General features: G+C 37.6%; 1 protein-coding gene across 6 annotated transcripts in view; it reads right to left on the bottom strand.

Annotated features, from left to right (window-relative positions):
* Positions 1-21,503, bottom strand: part of Slc25a13 (solute carrier family 25 member 13) — a 165,569-nt gene that overhangs the window by 76,469 nt on the left and 67,597 nt on the right. For all 6 annotated transcript variants that reach the window (XM_074064714.1, XM_074064716.1, XM_074064713.1 and 3 more), the window contains one exon: positions 10,321-10,460. In XM_074064714.1, coding sequence (XP_073920815.1) covers positions 10,321-10,460 — 140 coding nt within the window. The remainder of the gene's footprint in view (positions 1-10,320; positions 10,461-21,503) is intronic.

The following is a 21,503-nucleotide window of genomic DNA, read 5'->3' as shown; positions in this document are numbered from 1 at the left end:
GAAGACATCAGGCCAGCTTTCTGGGTTTCTTAAAAAAAAAAAAAAAAGAAAACCAATGGATAGGTTTGGCATAATGTGCTGGAGTGCTTCACCTATAAAGAGACCGGCTGATGCTCCTTGCAAAGCAGCAGTTCCCTGCCCACACATGGGCTAAGGCACGAATGCCAAGGATTTAACTCTGCTTTACTGAAGTGGGCATGTGAGCCCTGTGGGGGATGCAACAGTAGGAAGCTTGGAACAGGAATGGAGGGCAGCCATAGCACTGTGACCTGGGAGATTTCATGTGACCTGTTTGCATCTTAGGCCCTAGGTCTTCCTCCATGAACCGTGCATAGCAATGTCCAATGCGCAGTCTTAAGGTAAGAAGTGACAGGCATTCACTAAGTGGCAGCTTTGATTTTTATCAAGGTGAAAGGCTGACAATGTCTAAAGTCCCTGCGGTATGGAACAGTGGCTCTGCTGACTCATTCTGAACTAGCCACAGGCACAGAAACATGAACACCAAACAGGATGGAGAATAACATTAAGAGCTGAATGCCTGAATATTTTCTGCAGGCCAGAGGCCATGCCAAAAATTTCAAAGACAGTATTTCATTTAAGCCTTGCAATAACTCTGTGATGTAATAATCATTATCCTCACTTTGCAGAGACACTCGAAGCTCAGAATGGGTAAGTAACTAGTACAACATCACATAGCTCAGAAGAAGCTGAGCTGAGGTCCATACCAAGGAAAGGCTGACTTGAAAACTGAGATTCTTAACTGCCGACTTATGCTGCTTTGGGTAAAATCGTAAAGGGATCTGGATATTCTTGATGATGAATGGAGAAAGGGGTATCTCAAAGAATCTTCACTGTGGATGACAGGGGAGACAGCAGTGGAGAATCTACCATGAAGAATGACACACTTCAGAAGAAAGAGATAAGGTGACTGATCACAATGAGAAACTTGTCATGAGGTAAGTTTAAGTTTGAAACAAAAGTTAACCAAAAGCAAGCTGGTGATACAGGTAGAAATGCAACTCTGGGTAATTTGGATGACAGGATTTTAGGAAAAACAAAAGGCAAACCCTTTCTAGGTGTTGAGTGCATGTTATATACCATGGACTGTGGTGATTTCCTGCTTCATCTCTAAATCCTCCCCACACCTTATGAGGTGGGCCTCAGGGAGGCTTTCCTTTTGTAGATGGAAAAACAAAGTGAACAGACTGAGGGTCACATTAGGCTAAGGACAAAACTGGACATGCACCCAGGAGGACTGACTCTGGAGCCACAATTTTAACCTACACAGAGTGCCTGCTCTTTTTGGAAGGAAGCCTACTCAAAACCAGAAGACAACAGTTAAGTTGCAAGAAGAGATGAGATCATCCCACAGTGCATATGAAGAACAGGTGTCAAAAACCAAATTGATACCTAAATAAGTGAGGACAGAAAATAAAAGCAATGTCTGAGAGCCTGCGGAAACCCCAAGAACTGAGCAGACGGTATGCCTCTATGTTAACAGTGCTGGGCAAGGGGGGCTGGCTAAATGCAGCTAGTGGGGACAGTACCCAGGGGCCAGAAGGCCACAGTGCAAGGAGCTTTCCAGCTATCTCAGACCTTTCTGCTCAAGCACATGAAAAGAGGACAAATTTCTCTGCACTATTTGCCAGTGAACTGTTTTCTGTTCCTTCTTTTCTGCTGCATGATGATTAATGGAATAGGCTTTTATTGTAGCAGTTTCGAACTACTTCAACACACCCATTCAGATTGCTGTAGGGAAAAAAAATCAAACTCTACAAAATTGCTAGCTGTACAGAAATAAACATATCTAGGGGTTACACTGCTTCGGGTCTCACATTCATGCTTCTAATAGTTCCAGACCTGTCATTTCCTTAATAATCTCCAATTTTCAAGTGTGTATATTTTGAATGCAAAAAAAATTCTTTCCACCTCTATTCAGACATGCAAGTTTGTGCTTTAGCCAGAGAACAATTTATCAGGAAAAAAAAAAAAAGACCCTCGAAACAAGCAGCAGATATACAGGATTTATAACATAAAGCTAAGAATATTAACAAAAAATAAAACCTCCTGGCTAATTTGCATTTTTGTTGTATGTGTTGAAATTCTAAAAAAAATGTGTAAAATTTGAATAAAGGAAGAAGTTTAAGGAACTGATTCAAAAGAATTCTTTTTGGGGTTGGTCATATTAGAATAATTCTGGGCAAAATGGGAGTAACTGTTTACCAAAACAAAGAATAAAAATGTATAAAGAAGGTCTGTTAGTAATATGGTATTACATTTAGTCCTATTTCAAACAAATTCTGTATTACATCAAGTATAAGAACCTATATACTATTTGATATATAAGTATCCACTTTGTTTTCAAAATCCAGTGCTGATTTGGGAGAAAAAAACTGAATTACGATAGAGATGCACATATTTTTAAATGCAGTAAAAAGGGAAACAAGCAGTGAAATAGGTAGAGAGGTAAGTACTTCCCATTCTTCAGTTTCCTGTGTTCCCCACATACTCCCATGCAGCCAGATTTTCAGAGTTCAGGGTGAAATTTCACCCCTAATTCCCTGGGTGGGGCCTTTCATGAAGAGTTGTCAGAAGCAATGTCACATGTGACTCTGCCTTACAGCTACACTTCAGCCAAAAGGAAATCCAGCGCTTTTCCATCGCAATTTCCTTGCTCTTCTGATTTAGCGTTAAACTTCACAGTGGGTAACAGCCGGGGACAGGCTGTATGGAGTGATCATTTTTTCATGGGATGTTACTGTAAAAGTCTGCACAACAGGCTGCTCAACAAAACAGCAAGCTCAGGAGTGCCATGGACACAACAGCACAACGAATCCTGATTTCCTTTGCCCTGAGTAGAAAGTGTGCAATATAAATGGAAGGCATCCTGCATCTAATTGTCCAAGTGACCAGGGTCACAGCTCTGGTCACCTATGGTCAAACTAGCAATGGCCTTCATTTGAAAGCCAAAACAGATTCTGATCTACTGAAAGAGCTGGGGCAAACAGCACAGCCATCTTCACTTGTTCTTCTTTTCAGGACACCAAGTAGCACTGAATTTACGAAACAGCACCAAAAACATACTCCAGCTGGTCCAAGTTAGAGTCAACATTAAAGACATTCACATGTTGAAAATGCAAATACAGTTGTGGTCCCTGGCTATATGGCCTAGATATTTTCACTCCTACAAATGACAAGCTGGAGGACAAAGGGGAAATACAAATGGCTTATATTACTCAATCCTAAGAAAGGGCATGTTAATTGTCCACCAACCTGATTAAACAGTTGTGGTTTCATGGAATTCCACAAGTGGTTATTTCTGTTAACACCTAAAATCCCTTATTAATACCAAAGCTTGAGAATTGGATGTTGCCATGGTTCTTTAGTTTGCTGGTGGTGATGGAGAACATGCTTTGTTTCGTTTTTTAAAAAACACATGTAACCTTTTGTGTAGAAATTTTTCCCTCATACCAGGATGCCATGACACAGTAGCAAGCTCTAAGCAATGATCACTGTAGAGCGAAGACCACAGCTGACCTGCAATAGCCTTCCACAGGGATGCATGGCAACTGCCAGCACCGGGGAGTGGCAGACTTCGAGCACTCTACTTCTAGCACCCAGAACCTGAAAAACTGAAAAGGGTCATTTTACACAAAGAAGACTTGGGCTGATCGATATGCCAGGTCAGATCTGTATAGACCCCCAGGTCAAGATAATCGTCAATCTGATTTAGCAAAGAAAACTAAGTGGGCTAGCATGAGTATGTTTTGGCATCCACCAGGGTTGTTAACAAGGTTGTTATCATGTGAGCTAAGGTCAGGGCTCCCTTCCAAAATGAATGACCAGTCTGGGACACTAGCCCTAGACTAAAACCCAAAGGCCAAACTTGAGTTCTGCAAATCCTTCCCGTTAAATCACCAAGCCTTGTCAAGACTAACCTCTAGCTTCTGTTGAATCCATTTACTTCGGCCCATCACTACTGCCATCCAACATGGGCATTAGGTGTTTCACTATTGGATTAGAAAGTGAACAACTGGTTCCCTCTCTTTGGCCATGCCTCTTCCCACTTGATTTCCCACATAACAGACAGAATGATCCTTCTGAAACACAAATCTGACCATATCTGCCTCCAGAGACTTCTCATTAGCCTTTGGAATGAAGACCTGGAGTCAGGTGCTATGATTTTATACATTCAGGGTCATGTAGTCTAGACGAAAGTTTCTCAAAGTGGGGGTCCCTCACCATCAGGAGCATCACAATTCAGGCAACTTATTGGAAGAGCATTTTCTTAGGCTCTATCCAAAAATACTTAATCAGTATCTTGGGGACAGAGAGGTCCAGGACTGCATTTAAAAGTAGCATCTCAGATCATTTTTACACTGAAACTTGAAAAACACTGCTAGAGATGTAGGAAAATTAAATTCGCTTCCCATCCCACCTGTCTGATCTTGAACAAATCCAGAAAATGTCTCTAAGCTTCTATGGCTCCTCTTTCATGCAGAAACAATACTAACTGCCTTACTCAGCTTAAAACCTACAGTAACTATAGGGACAAATACACTTTCTAAGCTGGAAAATGCTATATAAGAAGCAGCTACTAGGAATGTTGTTCTAGTTAAGAGGAATATTGGATTTGGTAGTAATCCTAGACTTTACTCTGAAGTTGGAGCCACTGGAAACTCCCTATATGTAGATTATATTTAAATGCTAGTATTTATGTGTAAAATATATACCCATTTACAAAACAGTATCAGAAAATAATTGGAAATGACAGTAACATATCCCTCCCCACCACTAAAGATCATATCTGTCAATTAATGTGTAGGGCTCAGGAATGCTAGGTGTCCAGCGATGCATGGGTATCCCTATGCAGAATATGAAATATCTTATCCATAGCCTTGGCCCTAGACAAGTGTAGCAGAGTGTAATGGCATCAGGTTTTCAGGTCCCTCACATGCCTGTGATCTCATGGAGAAAGCTAAGCTCTAGAGCAGCTGCTCTCTACTGTTTTAGAATACTCCTTTGGGAACCTAATGAAAACTATGGGTCATTTCCCCAGAAAATTACCTATAAATGCAGAATTTTACCCTAGAGTCTGTTTATTCTTTTGCAAATAACATAATGATAATTACCGTAAAGGGTATTAGGAGGACATTAATGTCAGAAAAATATTGAAAATTACTTTGTAAATTACAAAAATCCTTTACATATTAGTTACTATTATCACTTCTTTTTAAAAAGTTTCTCTTAGAATTGACTCTACAGAATAATTTGGCAGAAAAGTTTGACACCTTCCAACTTTGTGCCCCTAAGTACCCTATGCTATGCACTCAATAAAAAATGGACAAAAGAATGGACATTTCTCCAAAGAAGATACATGTAAGTAGCCAATGAGTGCTTGAAAAGATGTTTGACAGCTTTAGTTATTAGAGAAATGTGAACCAAACTACAAAAAATATAACTCAAAGAGCTGAAAGTGAAGAGTCACTCTCATCTGTGAAATGGGACAGTTAACTAGATGATCTTTTCCTCATACCTGGTTCTCTGTGGGTTTGTACTCTGGATGGCTGCTGAACCCACACTTGGAATGCAGATTTTAGATTTATATCTCCATTTGAGTTTATGCTACAAACCCTCTTAAGGGTTTTTGGTACAAATGAGCAAACTCACAGAGTATACATTCTAAATCTACTTGTAATTTCCTCCTTCTGCACTATCTACTGGCTATAAGCAGGAACAAATTCCCATATCTGTACATTATGAATATCTCCAAAAATGTCTTTGCAATACTCAGTCCTTTGTACAAGGTCTCTCAACAAACTCTGTATGCTCATCAAACACTTGTTCAAGTGAATGGTTTATATCATGAGTAATTATTACAGTACCAAAAATGCTTCCAAACAGGGAAGAAAGTTTGAGGTTAGAATCATTTAAGAACTAGAATTCCACCAGGTAGAGAAAATGAAAATTCTTCCAGATTGTTTTCTAAAATCTCAGTTGATACTAAAATCCTTTTTAAAAATTAGCAACCATAAAATCAGGGGTTTGCTTTATAAGCTGAGAATAGAGATACATGGAGAATTTTACAGAATATTTTAAAGTATCCAAACTATTCATATCACACATACACATCATCACTCATGAAGTGGAGATCAAAGACCTAGGCATAAGAAGTAGCAGTCATCAGAGTGAGGATGGAGTTCAGTGGCTAGCATGTGCAAGACCCTAGGTTTGCAAAAAAAAAAAAAAAAAAATGGAGTTGATGCAAAAGTATGATCATATGAATGAAGGGGTAACAGAAATGTGGCACTACTGCCTTGTATAATTCTCGCATACCAACAAGGAACAAAGACTACATGGGGGAAGCCTATTGGGGAAGGAGGCTGTATCCCCAATACTTGCTTCGGCATTATTAGTTAGAAGCACAGTACAAATAAGTTTAGCTTAAAGAGTATCAAATTCACTCACTACTTTGTGAATTCTATAAAATATAGAGAAGGACATACTAGCTCACCATTTAAATACTGCCCATGACTGCCACCACCTTAGTTAATGGGTGAGGCACTTACCCAGACCACAGATGTCAAAAATGAACACATGAACCAAGTAAGATTCTCCAGCATGTGGTGCTTTGTACCAAACCACATTTGCTTAGCTATAGCAAAGAATTTATTAAATAAAGAAACAATTGGAACTTGCAGAAAGTGGCAGTACCCATGAATCACACACATGGGAATAGACACAAGCAAGGGTTAACATGCCTGTCCATTTGAACCAACTGTTCTATTTCTAGGGACTCCCTGTGTCTCTGTATCACACTTAGGCTCCCAGAAACCACAAACTCTTCACAGCTTGTCCCTATAGATGGTTCTCTTCCTCATCAGTGACAGGTAGCAGCAGGCATGGTGGCAGTTCTTTCATATCTCAAAGAGTCAAACATTGACTTTTACAACCATATGCCTGTGTTTCTGAGTCCTGCCCTACAGCAGAAAGGCAGTACATGTCTAGCAAAGCACAAGCCTGAAGCACAGGAGATTAAATTCACTTCTGCCTTTCAGAAGCTATCTGCATCCAGAAAAGATTTCAAAGGAAAGAAACAAAACATTTAAAATGAAGGGAAGTGGCCCAAGGTAGACATCAAACTGCATCCACTAAAGCCTATCATGATACAGCTACTAATTCCTTTAAATTTGGTTCTGGAGTTGGGCACACTAACTTGGCCCAAGTCAAAATCATGAACCACAGCATTTTAAATCTAGTAAAAGTTTGAGGCTTCTATTGTGACTCCAAAGTCAAAATCATCTCATGCAAGACACTGGGGCGTGTTTCCATTTACCACCACAGAATGGAATCAAATGTAAGTGAATGTTCTACAAGCTGTGGCTGGAAATGGAACCAGAAATCCCAGAGTCACCTAATCCTTGACTCTGGTTTTCCTTTATCCTGAAGAAGGCCTAGAAGCTGCTGGGAGTGGTTTACAATTGACTCAGTTCAACATAATTGATACTTGCTCACAGGGGAAAATGCGATCATCCTTACTATTGCTAACATCCCATTAAGACTAAAAGTTAATTAGGCTGTGTTTCATAAAGTCAATTTGAGATATTTGTCTCAATAGCATTATTGTAATTATTCCTCATCAAAATGAATACTGCCTCCTACGGCGTGCCAACGTCCTATGTAAACAACTGTAAAACTCCAACAACTCAGATTCCATTTTCTACCTGAGTTATTTAAGTAGGTTTATGATTATATAGAACTGAAAATGGGGATTCACAGATATTAGCATGTTTAATAAACACAAGATTAAGGCATTTTAAGTTTTGAAAGGCAAGGAAAATAAAACCAAGTTAAAAAGCATGACAAAAGCTGGGTGCAGGTGTCTCACACCTTAATCCTAGCTACTCGGGAGGCTGAGATCAGGAGAATCACTCTTCAAGGCCAGTGTGGGCAACTAGTCCACCAGAGCCCCACCTCCAAAATAACCAGAGCAAAACCGACTGGCGGTATGACTAAAATGGTAGAACACCTGCTTTGTAAGCGTGAAGGTTTAAGTTTAAATTCCAGATCCCCCACACAAAAAAAGAATGACAAATTCTATGTATTGTAACAATACTACTAAAAGTCAAAGAGGGAAGCACCTTATATGCTAGTGCCTAAGAATGGATGCCACAAATGAGCATCATGGCCTAGTGCACATGTGCATCTGTATCCTCCAACTCCATTCCAATTGTGCATTCAATCTCTGTTCAGAGGCGCTGGCAAGGTCTGTGGCATGCCAGAGGTACCAAGATACCCACTGACAACATTTCTAGTAACAAAGAACTGAGGGAGATTTCCCTGGCAAAATTCTCCTCAAGGTTCAGAATTTAAACATATCAATAGAAAGAATATCCTAAATGAGTCTTTTTAAGTATTAAATCTAATCTAATAAAATACAAATATTTTTGTCGGAGAAATAAAACAAATCCATAAAAATCCAAAAGAAAGGGTGAATTTATTATGGAGGCCTATATACCAATAGATATACTGACCTCCAGTAATTAATTGTTAATAAAGGAATTAAGGGTTGGCAGAGTGGCTCAAGTGGTAGAGCACCTGCCTAGCAAGCGTGAAGCCTTGAGTTCAAACCTCAGACCTGATCAAATGAAAAAAAATTCAAACATTTTTTTTCTTCCCCTCCAATATCGGGAACTGAACCCAGTGCTACATGCTTACTGGGCAAGTCCTCTACCTTTAGGTGGTGATCCTCCCCCCCAGCCTTTTTTATACTTTGTTTTTGAGATAGGGTCTCACTAACTTTACCCTGCTAGCCTGGAACTTGCAATCCTCCTGCCTTTGCCAGGTATATTACATCTGGCTAAAACATTTTTTAAGATGATGCTTTAGGAGGAAAGCTAAACTGTAACTACATTTCTAAAAATACTCTTCCACTAGGATCATCAGTGGCCCAATGATATGATCATGATGGAGAAGAGAGGTAAAGAAAAAAGGGTAGGAGGTACTGGGCTGGGAAAGGTGCACCCCAGAAATGTACCCAACTCCTTCAGAGTTGCCCATGAGTGAGTACCCTGAGCACACTGACTTTCTTTCTTTCTTTTTTTTTTTTCATTTTTCTTTTATTATTCATATGTGCATACAAGGCTTGGTTCATTTCTCCCCCCTGCCCCCGCCCCCTCCCTTACCACCCACTCCACCCCCTCCCGCTTCCCCCCTCAATACCCAGCAGAAACTATTTTGCCCTTATCTCTAATTTTGTTGAAGAGAGAGTATAAGCAATAATAGGAAGGAACAAGGGGTTTTGCTGGTTGAGATAAGGATAGCTATACAGGGCATTGACTCACATTGATTTCCTGTGCGTGGGTGTTACCTTCTAGGTTAATTCTTTTTGATCTAACCTTTTCTCTAGTTCCTGGTCCTCTTTTCCTATTGGCCTCAGTTGCTTTAAGGTATCTGCTTTAGTTTCTCTGCATTAAGGGCAACAAATGCTAGCTAGTTTTTTAGGTGTCTTACCTATCCTCACCCCTCCCTTGTGTGCTCTAGCTTTTATCATGTGCTCATAGTCCAATCCCCTTGTTGTGTTTGCCCTTGATCTAATGTCCACCTATGAGGGAGAACATACAATTTTTGGTCTTTTGAGCCAAGCTAACCTCACTCAGAATGATGTTCTCCAATTCCATCCATTTACCAGCGAATGATAACATTTCGTTCTTCCTGGCTGCATAAAATTCCATTGTGTATAGATACCACATTTTCTTAATCCATTCGTCAGGCACACTGACTTTCTAATCAGGCAGCAATCCCTAAAGACACACTTCAAGAAACAGGATTTCAACACTATCCAAGTGATTTCATATGCAACCAAGTTTGAGACCCAGTGGTTTAATTATAAAAGACCTCAGATGATACGATTTCACAGTTAGATGCAGATGACCACATATGCTCATTTCTCAAGGAAAAACAAAATATAAATAGTATATATTCTACCTAGAGCCAGTCACAAGTCCTATGTTCAATTTCCAATTTTGTCCCCCTAACCTAAGCGATCTTGAGGAAATCATTTGATTTTGTGGGGTGTAAATCTGTATTCCTTTCAAACAGGAAGGGTTTTATACCATTTTCTAAGAGCCCATTTAATTCTATGATTTTAACATACTAATAAAGAAACACTTCTATGTAGGGTAGTCTTGCCAGCATTACACAGCTTGCAGTAAATCAGAGTTCAGGGCTCAAGTCAAAGCAAGTATCTTCTTACACAAAATTTTACTCTAGGTTTTAATAATTAGGTTTTTTAAAAAACATTTTTACAGCTAGACCCACCAGCAAAAACTGAGTGAACTCTGCATATGTCAGGTGTCTTTTTCTTTCTTTTCCAAAATGTAGTTGCACAAATTCGGATTCCCAATTAAATGGAATATGTTGATGAATTGTGGTCTGTCCAAAAACTTGCTTAACATCCTCTGAAAAGAGAAAAGAAATGATGATTAAGACAAAGCACTCAGGTTCTTTCTTATAAAGACTTAAATGGGCATTGCTATTTCTTCTTATCAAAAAGTAACTTACTTTCAAATACACAGAGATTATAAATCCATGGCAGAAATAAAGTCAGAATCCACACAGAACCCATGAAGACATCAAAATTAATAATTCCACTAAACAAAATAATGGGGAAAAAATAAAGTCATACACACATACACTAAAGGAAATAGGAAACCAAGGTAAAAAGCTAAAACTATTATTACCTTATTTGTTCTGTATCAACGTATATTAACTATTTTCTAGGTACACAGGTTAGAATTCAACCTTGAGTGGCAGGAAAAACATACCCAACAGACACATATATACATATACAAGTTTTAAGTATACTCTTTATCATCAAAAACAGTCAAGATGCCCCACTACTGACGAATGGATGAAGAAAATGTGGTATTTACATACAAGGGAATTTTGCTCAGCCATGAAGAAGAATGAAATCTTATCATTCGCAAGTAAATGGATGGAACTGGAGAACATCAGCCTAAGCCAAGTTAGCCAGGCTCAGAAAGCCAAAACTCATATGTTCTCCCTCATATGTGGACTTTAGACCTAAAACAAATGCAGTAATATTATTGGACATGGGTCACACGCTAAGGGGAGAATACATTTAGGAGAACTAGGGAAAGGTAGGAAACCCAAAACTTGAAAGTGTTTAATGTGCCCACTGTAGAGGAGTTAATATAGTAACCTTAAAACAACAGAGGTCACTATGGGAAGATGACCAGGAAGTAGTGAAGAGATCTGGCAGAAATGAACCAATCTGGGTTTTAATACACATATGAATGGAAGCAATGCTAGGAATCTCTCTGTGTAGCTATCCTTATCTCAAACTAGCAAAAATCCTATGTCTTTCTTATCATTGCTTATGTCTTCTCTTCAACAAAATTGGAGAAGAGGGCAGAACAGGTTCTGCCTGGAAGTGAAGGCTGAGGGTGGGGGAGAAAAAGGGAGCAGGGAGTAGGGGGGAAAAATGAGTGAATGAATGTAAAATGGATTTCATTTTAGCCATTATTGTTATTTTTCTTATAGTTAAAGTAACTACCATTTACTGCTTACTTGGGGTCACACTTGAATCCAAACTTCTAGCCTTTTAATCAGTATATAGCTTTTTCTACTCTTCCATGAAGTTTGTCTCTTATACCCAAAGTACTGAGACTGAGTCACTGAAGCTTAAAGCTATTCTTTACCCCTAAGGTATCTCTCAACTCTAAAATCTAACAATCCAACTTGCTTTTTTAAAAGCTATCTTTATATGGCATGCATATTCATGTACATACATAAATGTGTTTGCACAAATTTATTGTATGTCTTTTATTTCCAAATAGATTATTCGCCCCTTGACAGCAAAGGCCTGTTTTTCACAGTTGATTCTCCCATGAGACACAGTGGTGGGCATGAAGCAAGTGCTCCCTAAGCAGTCTTTGAATTGAAATGAGTCAGATAGGGTTTACCATAAGCAGTGCAACAGGTTAAAGAGAAGGTATTAATCCTTTAAAGCACCATGGTTTCCCTTATTAAAAAGTCATTTCAACAATCATTTCCCAATACTTCAGTCTTGCTTATTATAGCCCCCAGCCCTCTCTTAGGCTGACTTTTAAGTCTACTGAAGAGCTGAATAATCTGCATTTTAACCAGCACCCCAGGCTTCTCTGAAGACAGGGCTCAAGACCTCATTTTGCAGAAATGATCTTACAGAATCATGGAAGGGTTAGATTCACTCCTAATTTTTAACCTCCCACCAAAACAGACAAAAATATGAAATGGAAAAGGTAGAGGAGTCTCCAGACCAACCAGTACAATGCAATAGTGTGTAGGCCTCCAGGGCCACCTTGTTGAACTCCAGGGGACAGCATTCATTTCATGGTTCATGTGACTAGCATGAGCTGGGCAGTGTACAAACTACAAAACCTAGAGAATGTGGCCCAATTACTGTTTCTTGGCTGTTTTATTGTAGGAACAAATGCAGTCATTGGCCAGCTACATTTCTTGAGTAGCAGAGCTCAGGAGTCCTGTACCTCTGTGGGTGGAAAAAGGATGATAAGTGGTTAAAGGGCTGTATCCAAGTGTAACCCATAAGAAAATCCAAAAACAGATGCAAACAGCCAACTGTAGTAGTACTAAACTGCAAGTGTTCCCATGGGAAGGAAAATGAATTTTTAAAAGCAAGGCACAACTAGGCACTGGTGGCTCACATCTGTAATCCTTGCTACTCCGAAGGCAGAGATCAGAAGGATCATAGTTCAAGGCCAGCCATGGCAAATAGTATGCAAGAAGCTACCTTAAAAACACCCAACACAAAAACGGGCTGGCAGAGTGACTGCAATGGTAGAGTGCCTGCCTAACAAGCATGAGACCCTGAGTTCAAAATCCCAGTACTGCCAATAAATAAATATAAATAAAAATAAACAAATGAAAGGTAGGCACAGAAGTAGAAGACAAAGGCTTTTTAAAGGAGATAAAACTGGACCTGGGCTCTGAAGACTAGTGAGAATTTACTGAAATGGAGCTCCATGGGAGTTTTTAATAGAAAACAGCAGCATGAAGAAAGGTTTAATTCTTATGAAATAAATCAAGAGTTCAGTCACAGTGCTTTGGCCCAAAGCCATGTGGGTCCCTGAGACATGACAGATCCTGCTCCAGGTAGCCACAGACACTGGCATCACCTACCAGCAGCAAATATTTTTATTTTTAAATCCCCAGTACTTGATGCTACATTTATGATGAAGAAAAGTTTGCTCTGGGAAGAACAGCTGGCCATGGGACTCCACAGTGGGGAAAAAAGAGACCCAGAGCTGTTGTTTATCACTTGGCACAAGTTCCATGAACTTATCTTTCACTCCTCTGACCTTAAAAGGAAGACTGCCAAGCCATTCTGACTAGATAAACCAAATGATGTGCAAAAGATGAAAGGAGGATTTTTGGTAGAGAAAAACTACCAGTATTTCTATTCATTTTCACAACTAGTAAACTTCTTAAAAATTAAAATATTGAATCTTGCCACTCTGGAAAACTCACACATTTTCTCCAAAAATATCTTATAGGCTCATAAGAGTCTGACTATTTCATCCTATCCTAATAAGTCATTCTGGGACATTCACTTTCTTAAATATTTGCCTGCATGATCTTAAATAGAAACAACATCTATAAACCAAATAAATAATCACAATGGGATCCTGGCATTCCCTGTTCACTTTGGAAGGCATTAAAAAGCCACCTCAGGTTAATACTCTTTTTTCTCCCTAGGAGGCACAAATAGCTTTTGCACTTAACATGTGATTGTTTAAGAGTTCTCCATGCCTTGTCAGGCAAGGAGAGGTAAGAGTATGCCTCTCCTAGCTAGAAAATCAGAAATTAAGTCCAATTCAACCATATCTGTATCCCCTGGGCAGTTCCATGAGCTTTACTATAAAGGGCTCCAAGAGTCAAACTTATCGTCCTAATTAAGTGCTCACCATTTTTAGACATTTCCAAACCTAATTTGCTATCCCAGAGAGGAAAGAGAAAATCCAAAATGTTTTAGCCTTTTTGGTTGCTTACTTTGTCCAGAATAACCCATAACTCACCAGATTAGAGATTCCAAATTCCAAATGAACACCCTTTGACAGACCTATCACTATCTGAAAAAGAATTATAAGGAGGTTTCTCTTGGTCTGAAACTAAGACCTTAAAATCTTATCCCTGGATTGAGGTCACATAGGCAAGGATGCAAAACTGAATTATCACTACAATGTCAACGTAGCACTAGGTATATATTTCAGACTCATAAACTCATGCTTCCTCGTAGCTCAGCTACTTCTGAAAGTGAAAACAAATTAGAATGCTTACCTCTAAAGTATAATCCTCTGCTATTTCACTTTAGGAAGACCTTTTGGTCTCCTAAAATCACCAAGAAATGGCAATATTATTAAACAAAAGACTTCACCAAATAAACTCAAGGTTCCTTCTAAGTTTATTCTTGGGACTTTGCTTTCTCCACAAATATTTCAGCTCAAAAATCTGAATTTTTTATGCACTAAAACACAATTACAAAGTGGTTACTGTTTCTTTCCTAAAGGTAACCTATTTTTCCCAAGTTAATAAATTTCCCAAGCTACAGAGTATGGTTGCAGTGGAAAGAGTTGGGACTTTTATAAACTGGATCACAGATGAAATGCTCTTATGCATAGGAAGTCCTAAGGAATCTACTAAAAAACATTAGAGTAAATGAGTGCATCAAGGTCTAGAGATTCAAAATAGTTACATGAAAATTAATTCTAATTCTACATATTCTAAATAAGCAATCTAAAGTGAAATTGGGATACAATTTGATTCCCAATAGTCTCAAAAAGAATGAAAGAAATACTTAAGAAAAAATTTAACAAAGATACATGAAATCTATTCTCTAAATACTACAAAAACACCATTGGTTAGAAGAGTTAATATTAAGATGGCAAAGTCAATGATAATACTCCCCAAAGTGACATAAGATTCACTATAATCCATACCAAAATCCCAGATAGCTTTTTTGCAGAAACTGACAAACTGATCCCAAAATTCATACAAAAATTCAAGGAATTCAGAGAAGCAAAAATAGTCTTGAACAACAAAAGTGGATTTCAAAGTCACTACTAAGCTATAGAAAATCAAACTGTAGTTTGGCATAGCACAGACCCATAGACCAATGATAAAATTAAAGTTAGAGTAGAGTCCATAAGTAAACCCTTAAATTTTTGGTCAACTGATTTTTAACAAAAATCCTAAAATAATGCAACATGAAAAGACTAGTTATTTTGAAAAACTGGTGCTGGGACAAATGGATATCTACATGTCAAAGAATGAAGTTGAGCCCTAATCTCATACAGTATGCAAAAATTAACTGAAGATGGATCAAACAACTAAATGTAAGAGCTAAAAAAAAAAAAAGCCTATTTTCAAGAAAATTATAAAGAAAATACAGATTCGATTTTTGTAGCCTTGGATTAGAAAATGGCTGATTAGATATGACATCAAAAACAGAAGCAACAACAACAAAAATAGGCAAACTGGACTTCCTCAAAATGTTTTGTACTTCAAAGAACACTATTAAGAAAGTAAAAAAGACAGCCTACAGGCTATGAGAAAAATTTCACAATCACATATCTGATAAGATGCTCTAGAATACATACAAACAATTCTCACAGCTCGGTAATAGATAATCCAATTTTGAAATGAGTGAAGGATACGTGAGACATTTTTCCAAAGGTACAAAAATGACAAATAAGTTGATGAAACGATGCTTAATATCACTAGTCATCAGGAAGATGAAAATAAAAACCACAATAAGTTAACACTTTACCCAACTAGAATGGCTACAGCAAAAGATAATAACAAGTGTTGGTGAGGATGGGAAGCAATTACTTCCCATCACTTACTGCTGGGAACATAAAATGGTAGAGCCACTTTGGAAAACAGTCAGTCACGTCTTCAAAAAGCTAAACGCAGACGAGATCGGGTGCATTCAGAGTGGTCCGGCCATAGACAAAGTTAAATGCAGAGAAAGATGGAGGGATGAATCTAACTAAGATATAGCGTAAGCATATACGTAAATGTTATAATGTCTCCCTCTGTACAACTATAATATGCTAATAAAAAAGAGTTATCATATGACCTATTAATTTTATTCTCAAGTATATATTCATGAAAATGAAAAAACATCCATATAAAAATGCGCACAGGAATGATCATAGCAACATTATCCATAATAACCAAAGGTGAAACAACCAATACACTCATTAATTGATGGATGTATTAAGCAAAACATGTTAAACTCAAGTCATCCATCAATAAGAAACCAGTAACAATAAGAAAGGAATAACAAGAATGCTAATACATGGATGAACTGTAAAATATTACATTAAAATATCTGTCACAATACACCACATATCCTATGATTCATATGCAATGCTGAGAATGGACAAATTCACACAGACAGAAAGTAGACTAGTGGTTGCCTCGTACTGGAGGGACAAGGCAAAGTGGGGAGTGTGATGTTAAGGGAAGTGTGATTGTTAAGGTATGGAGCGTTCATTGCCAGACTGATGAAGATGTTCTAAAATCAAAAGTGGTGCATAAATCTGTGAATGTACTAAAAATCTCCGGACCACACAGTTTTAATAAGTAAATAGTGGAATTGTATCTCAATAAAGCTGGCTCCAAAAAAAACCCGGGTAAATGAGAGATTTACCTCTTACTAATGAGTTAAGCACTAGGCAAATTATTTACTATGACTCAGTGTTCTCAATCTTTCAATTGGAATGAACTAGCTATCTCAGAGGGTTATTCTGGAGTCTAAGTATGCCTAGTACAATGTTCAATGTGTGGTAGGTGAGCAGTAAGATGGTAAAACTCTAAAATCTAAAGTCTTAATTATATCAAAAATTATTATTTAGGCACCAAATATTTACAAATGATGCAAAAAAATCAGGCACAGTATGATTTGGAAATATCAGAGTTTATACATCTTCCAAATGACAGTAATTTTCCTCAAATATTTAAAATCTACCCTTCACTGTGCTCATATACTAAATTTCTGAATGAAAGTGATCAAAAACTAAGTAATTTTCTATTATGTTTCTTAAAGTATGAAATTAGGAAAGATTAAGAACATCCACTCTTTACTTTGAAGATCTTTCGGATAGTAGAAATATTTAATTGGCAAATTACTTGCACATGCCATTAAGTGGTTAGACTGAATTTGTTTTTACAAATTCTATGGGCTCTTATTCCTTAACCTCCACCACACTATAATCTGAAATCATCAAGGTCTTCACTTATGCAAATTCTAACTTTCTACATTTTTGTTCCCATACAGAATAACTAAATTAATGCACTTTAATGTTTAAAAGATTCACTTTTCGAAGCTGCAAATCAATGAAAACGAGTTCCCATTAAAATAAAAAAGATTCATCAAGCTATATTATTTCAAACACTGAACCATAATATCTCTCTCATGGATTCTAAAACTTCTATTAATACAATAAACACAAAAAGGATGATTCTGTTAAACACAAAAGTAACCCCTCTGGGAGGCAAGGAGAGAACTGCTGAATGGCTCCACTTTATCTCTGAACAGCTTCTGTGCTTTTTCTAAGCTAAATCCTCAAAGAAAGTTGTGTTTTTGCCCTAAAAGACATAATATTCTACCCTGCTGGTATGGTTAACAACAGCTTATATGGCCATGTCTTTTAAGCAGGGAGCAAAAGACAAATTGTTGAATTCGCAAGTTAAATAACATAATGGAGTAAGTGGATGCAGACCTATCTACTGCCACATGCTCCAATATCAAGGTTGCCATTTCAAACCCTTTTGACAAGTGCCTTTTTATATTAATCACAGTTAAGGGTCTGAAGAGGAAAGAAGTATTCTGGCTTCAATTCAGACTTGCTCAAGGAAGTTCTAGGAAGAAAATGGGTGCCATTAAAACGAGTAAGCGCAGCATAAGTACTTCACATTAAAATTGAGTTCTCTATAAGGCCCTGTAAACTTTTTTATTATTATTCTGAACATGTAGGTGCAATGGTGATAAGTATATTTCAAGAAGTAAGTACACACACAGTCAAGCTGAGAAGTGTATTATACTGAAGTCATATGTGATGTTGGTGTATTAAGAATTAAGGCTAATCTGCGACTCTTACAGATCTATACTTAGGGAGGGATGGAGTTACCCAGATTGACGGTCACGTGGCATCCTAGAAAGAACACTACCCTTCTAGTGCCCTAAAGACAAAGTTGTGATTTCTATGAAACCAGTCACCTATCCCCCTCTGGACCTGTTCCCCTGTGCATGAAAAAAAGCAATAAACTACAGCAGCCATCATTCAAATGGAGTATATTCAACTTGGGAAGCTTATTTAAAACATACTTTCCAAGCCCATGCACAAAGATTCTGAATTAGCAAATTTAAGATGGAGCCAGAGAGTCCACAGTTACAACCAACACCCCCATGCTATTACAATGACAATCTATGGTCTGCCTCATTGATAAGAATCTTCATTTTAGGATTCTAAAATCCTATGAATCTACAGATCTCAATACATCACCTAAGTCATCAGAGTGAAGGTTGGTTTTCAAGAAGAAAAAAGTTAACGGCCAGGACATACTTAGTTAGCATAAGATATTAATCACCTATCACATGCACTAACTAAATCAACAGCAGAAAGGCTGAGAGGTTTTCAATCTGTTTGATAAAAAAAGTATTTTTAATTGAGTAGAATGAATCATTAGCAGCCTTTCATCACATCAAAAGCATGTCAGTAAAAATGGTGTTTGGAGGCCTAGAGCAGACTGTGGTCACTTTCCAGATGGACTTGCTTTAATCATCTGTTGCGTTGATTATTGTTAACTTTCATCACCACTGAGGATACAACCCAAAAACTCCAAAGCTTTGAAATTCTTAAAGCAGTACGAAGAATCCTAATTCATCCTGTAAATGCAAGCATAATATCTATATTGTTTAAAAAAGCAATTTCCTAAGCTAGTTTCCTTAGACGGATGTTATCAAAAATAATTTTCTTACAAAAGCATTAACATACATTTAACCCTACTTAAATGCTTCAAGAGCAGATGTACTACAAATGTACACCCACAGCGATCCCATATTAGTATGAAACTGTTTTATTTCAATTAAAATGTCTAACTATCCACCCCCAACATATACCTAAACTGTAATTTTCTCTGAGAACTTCCAATATGTTCTTGATTTTGTTTCCTTTATCAACCTATCAGAGCAAAAACTGCCTTGCAACTGTTGGAAGAAATCAGTCATTAGTAGCAAGATTACAGCAAATTTTCCAATTTAGAAAAACTGTATTTTTATCTCTCTCTCATACTGAAAGAATAATGGTATAATTTTACTATTTTTAAATGAGCTGTACAGTTTAAAATAGTCAAATTTTCCCAGGGCTTCAAGTTTCAGGATTTAATGTTAGCAGCTTTCTGTTCTCTACACCTTCTTCCTTATGAACAACTATCCTTGCCCTTCATTCGGCTCACACATGTGCACACATACACAGGGCAGAAGCCCCCAGGCCAGACTCTCTACACCATGACAGCCTTCTAGAGAACGGTTAACCTTCAGTCAGTAGTTAACTAAGGAGTGCTTTCACATGGCTATTGTAATTTACTCTCCGATTGACATTCTTCCACCTTCTCAACAGGCCTGCCTTTTTTTTTTTTCTCCCTATTTTTAAAATGGGGTGATGAAGTAGCAAAAAGTACAATATTTTAGCCGTTTGAGCATGGACAATTCTCAAATTATCCCACCAACTGGAAGTGCTCTTTGATACCACTATCTTTCAAAATTGAAGCCATTATGGTCAATCGTGCAAATCCGTATTTAGCTTTTCGTAAATAGTGGATTTTTGACCCAATGAACTGGAACAGCTTCTGAACAGTATCTAGGATCTCCGACAAGACACTCAGTACTCAAGCACAATTGTTATCAATGTTGAGGAACTGACTTTCAAAACTCACACTGTTCCCATTTGGACTTCTTCTAAGAAAACATACTTAGATATTCTGCTTTAAAATAAAATCTACTGAACGGCAATAAGTTTCTTTAATCAAAGTGACTCATAACTTATGTGAAATTACAAATTAAATCACTATTAGCAAAGAACTTTCTCCAAATAATGTTCCTTCTAACTCAATCATTTTTCCCCTGGGCTATAATTTAAATTATTTTGTTTTCCAATTGTCTTTAAAAGATAATAATGAATGCTCTTTCTTTGCAGGAAGCTTGAAAAATTATGGCTAAAGTTTGCTGTTCTCTATTCCAATACTGACAATCCTCTAGCCTTTTATATTCAATATTAAATCTAAATGCTTACCTTCAAAACTCGTTTCCATACTGTTAGCTCTCATCACTTTCTACAAGTGGAATGTAAGTGACTAAAGTGGGCGGTTTCCACATATTTCCTCATGTCATCTAGCCTGCCTGTTTTCCCAAAGCACACCAATTTCACTTTCATCACAGCAGGTAGTCATGGACAGAATCTACCGTGAACCCAGAAGGCATCCTTCCAACACAACAGCATCCATGTTAGAGAATCAACTAGCTGAAAAGAAACAGCTTAGAGTTCAGAATTAACTAGTTTAGAAATCACTTTAGTTCTGTGAGACTTGCATAGTGTGACACAAACACAGAGAGACCTTGTTCAAAATAAGATTGCTAAATGCTAGTTTAAACAAAGTTAAATATTTTTTTTCTGCAGGACTTCTCAGACAAAAAGTTTTAGGCTTTAAGATTTTCTAATAGGAGAGCCCTTTTCACACTACACTTATTAACACAAATAGGAAACACTTCTCTAAAGTAACTAAATAATACCTTTCAATGCAAAAATAACAGGGCAAACAGTCACAATTATTTCCAATAGAAGGGCAAGAACAGATTAGTTTCTTTTGGACTCCAGGCAAACTGACAGAACCTGGACAGAAGGTGCAGAGCAGATCTTCCATTCCAGATGCATGGAAATCAGAACCAGAGGTTCTACTACTTCCAGAGCCAGCCAAATGGATGTATTCCTTATAACGCATTAACTTTTCTACATTGAAAAATGCCTTTTCAAATCTGTTTATGTTACAAACATTTTACTTTATATATCTCAAATCAAAAAGCATCCAAATACTGGCAGTCATTTAATTTTTGAGCCATACATAAACTGTTCTACAAGCAATGTTTTTAATGGCAATGCTAAAAATGTCTTAAATGTTTGTTCACTAGCTCAAGTGGCCCTCTATAAAAAGTAGTAGAGCACTTGCCTTGCAAGACCAAGGCCATGAGTTCAATCCCCAGTACCACCAAGAAAAAAAAAGTACTTATCTTTGGCAGGTCACTGACCCTTTTGAGATTTGCTTTTTAAAAAATGCTCATTTAGACAAACTATTACTGACAATTGTGACCATTGATGGACTCTCTGACATGTATCCAGACCCTCATCATTGAAACCTCC

Source organism: Castor canadensis, chromosome 2 (assembly GCF_047511655.1).
Source record: "Castor canadensis chromosome 2, mCasCan1.hap1v2, whole genome shotgun sequence".
Classification (NCBI taxonomy): Eukaryota; Metazoa; Chordata; class Mammalia; order Rodentia; family Castoridae; genus Castor; species Castor canadensis.
This window is presented reverse-complemented; position numbering and strand designations above follow the sequence as displayed.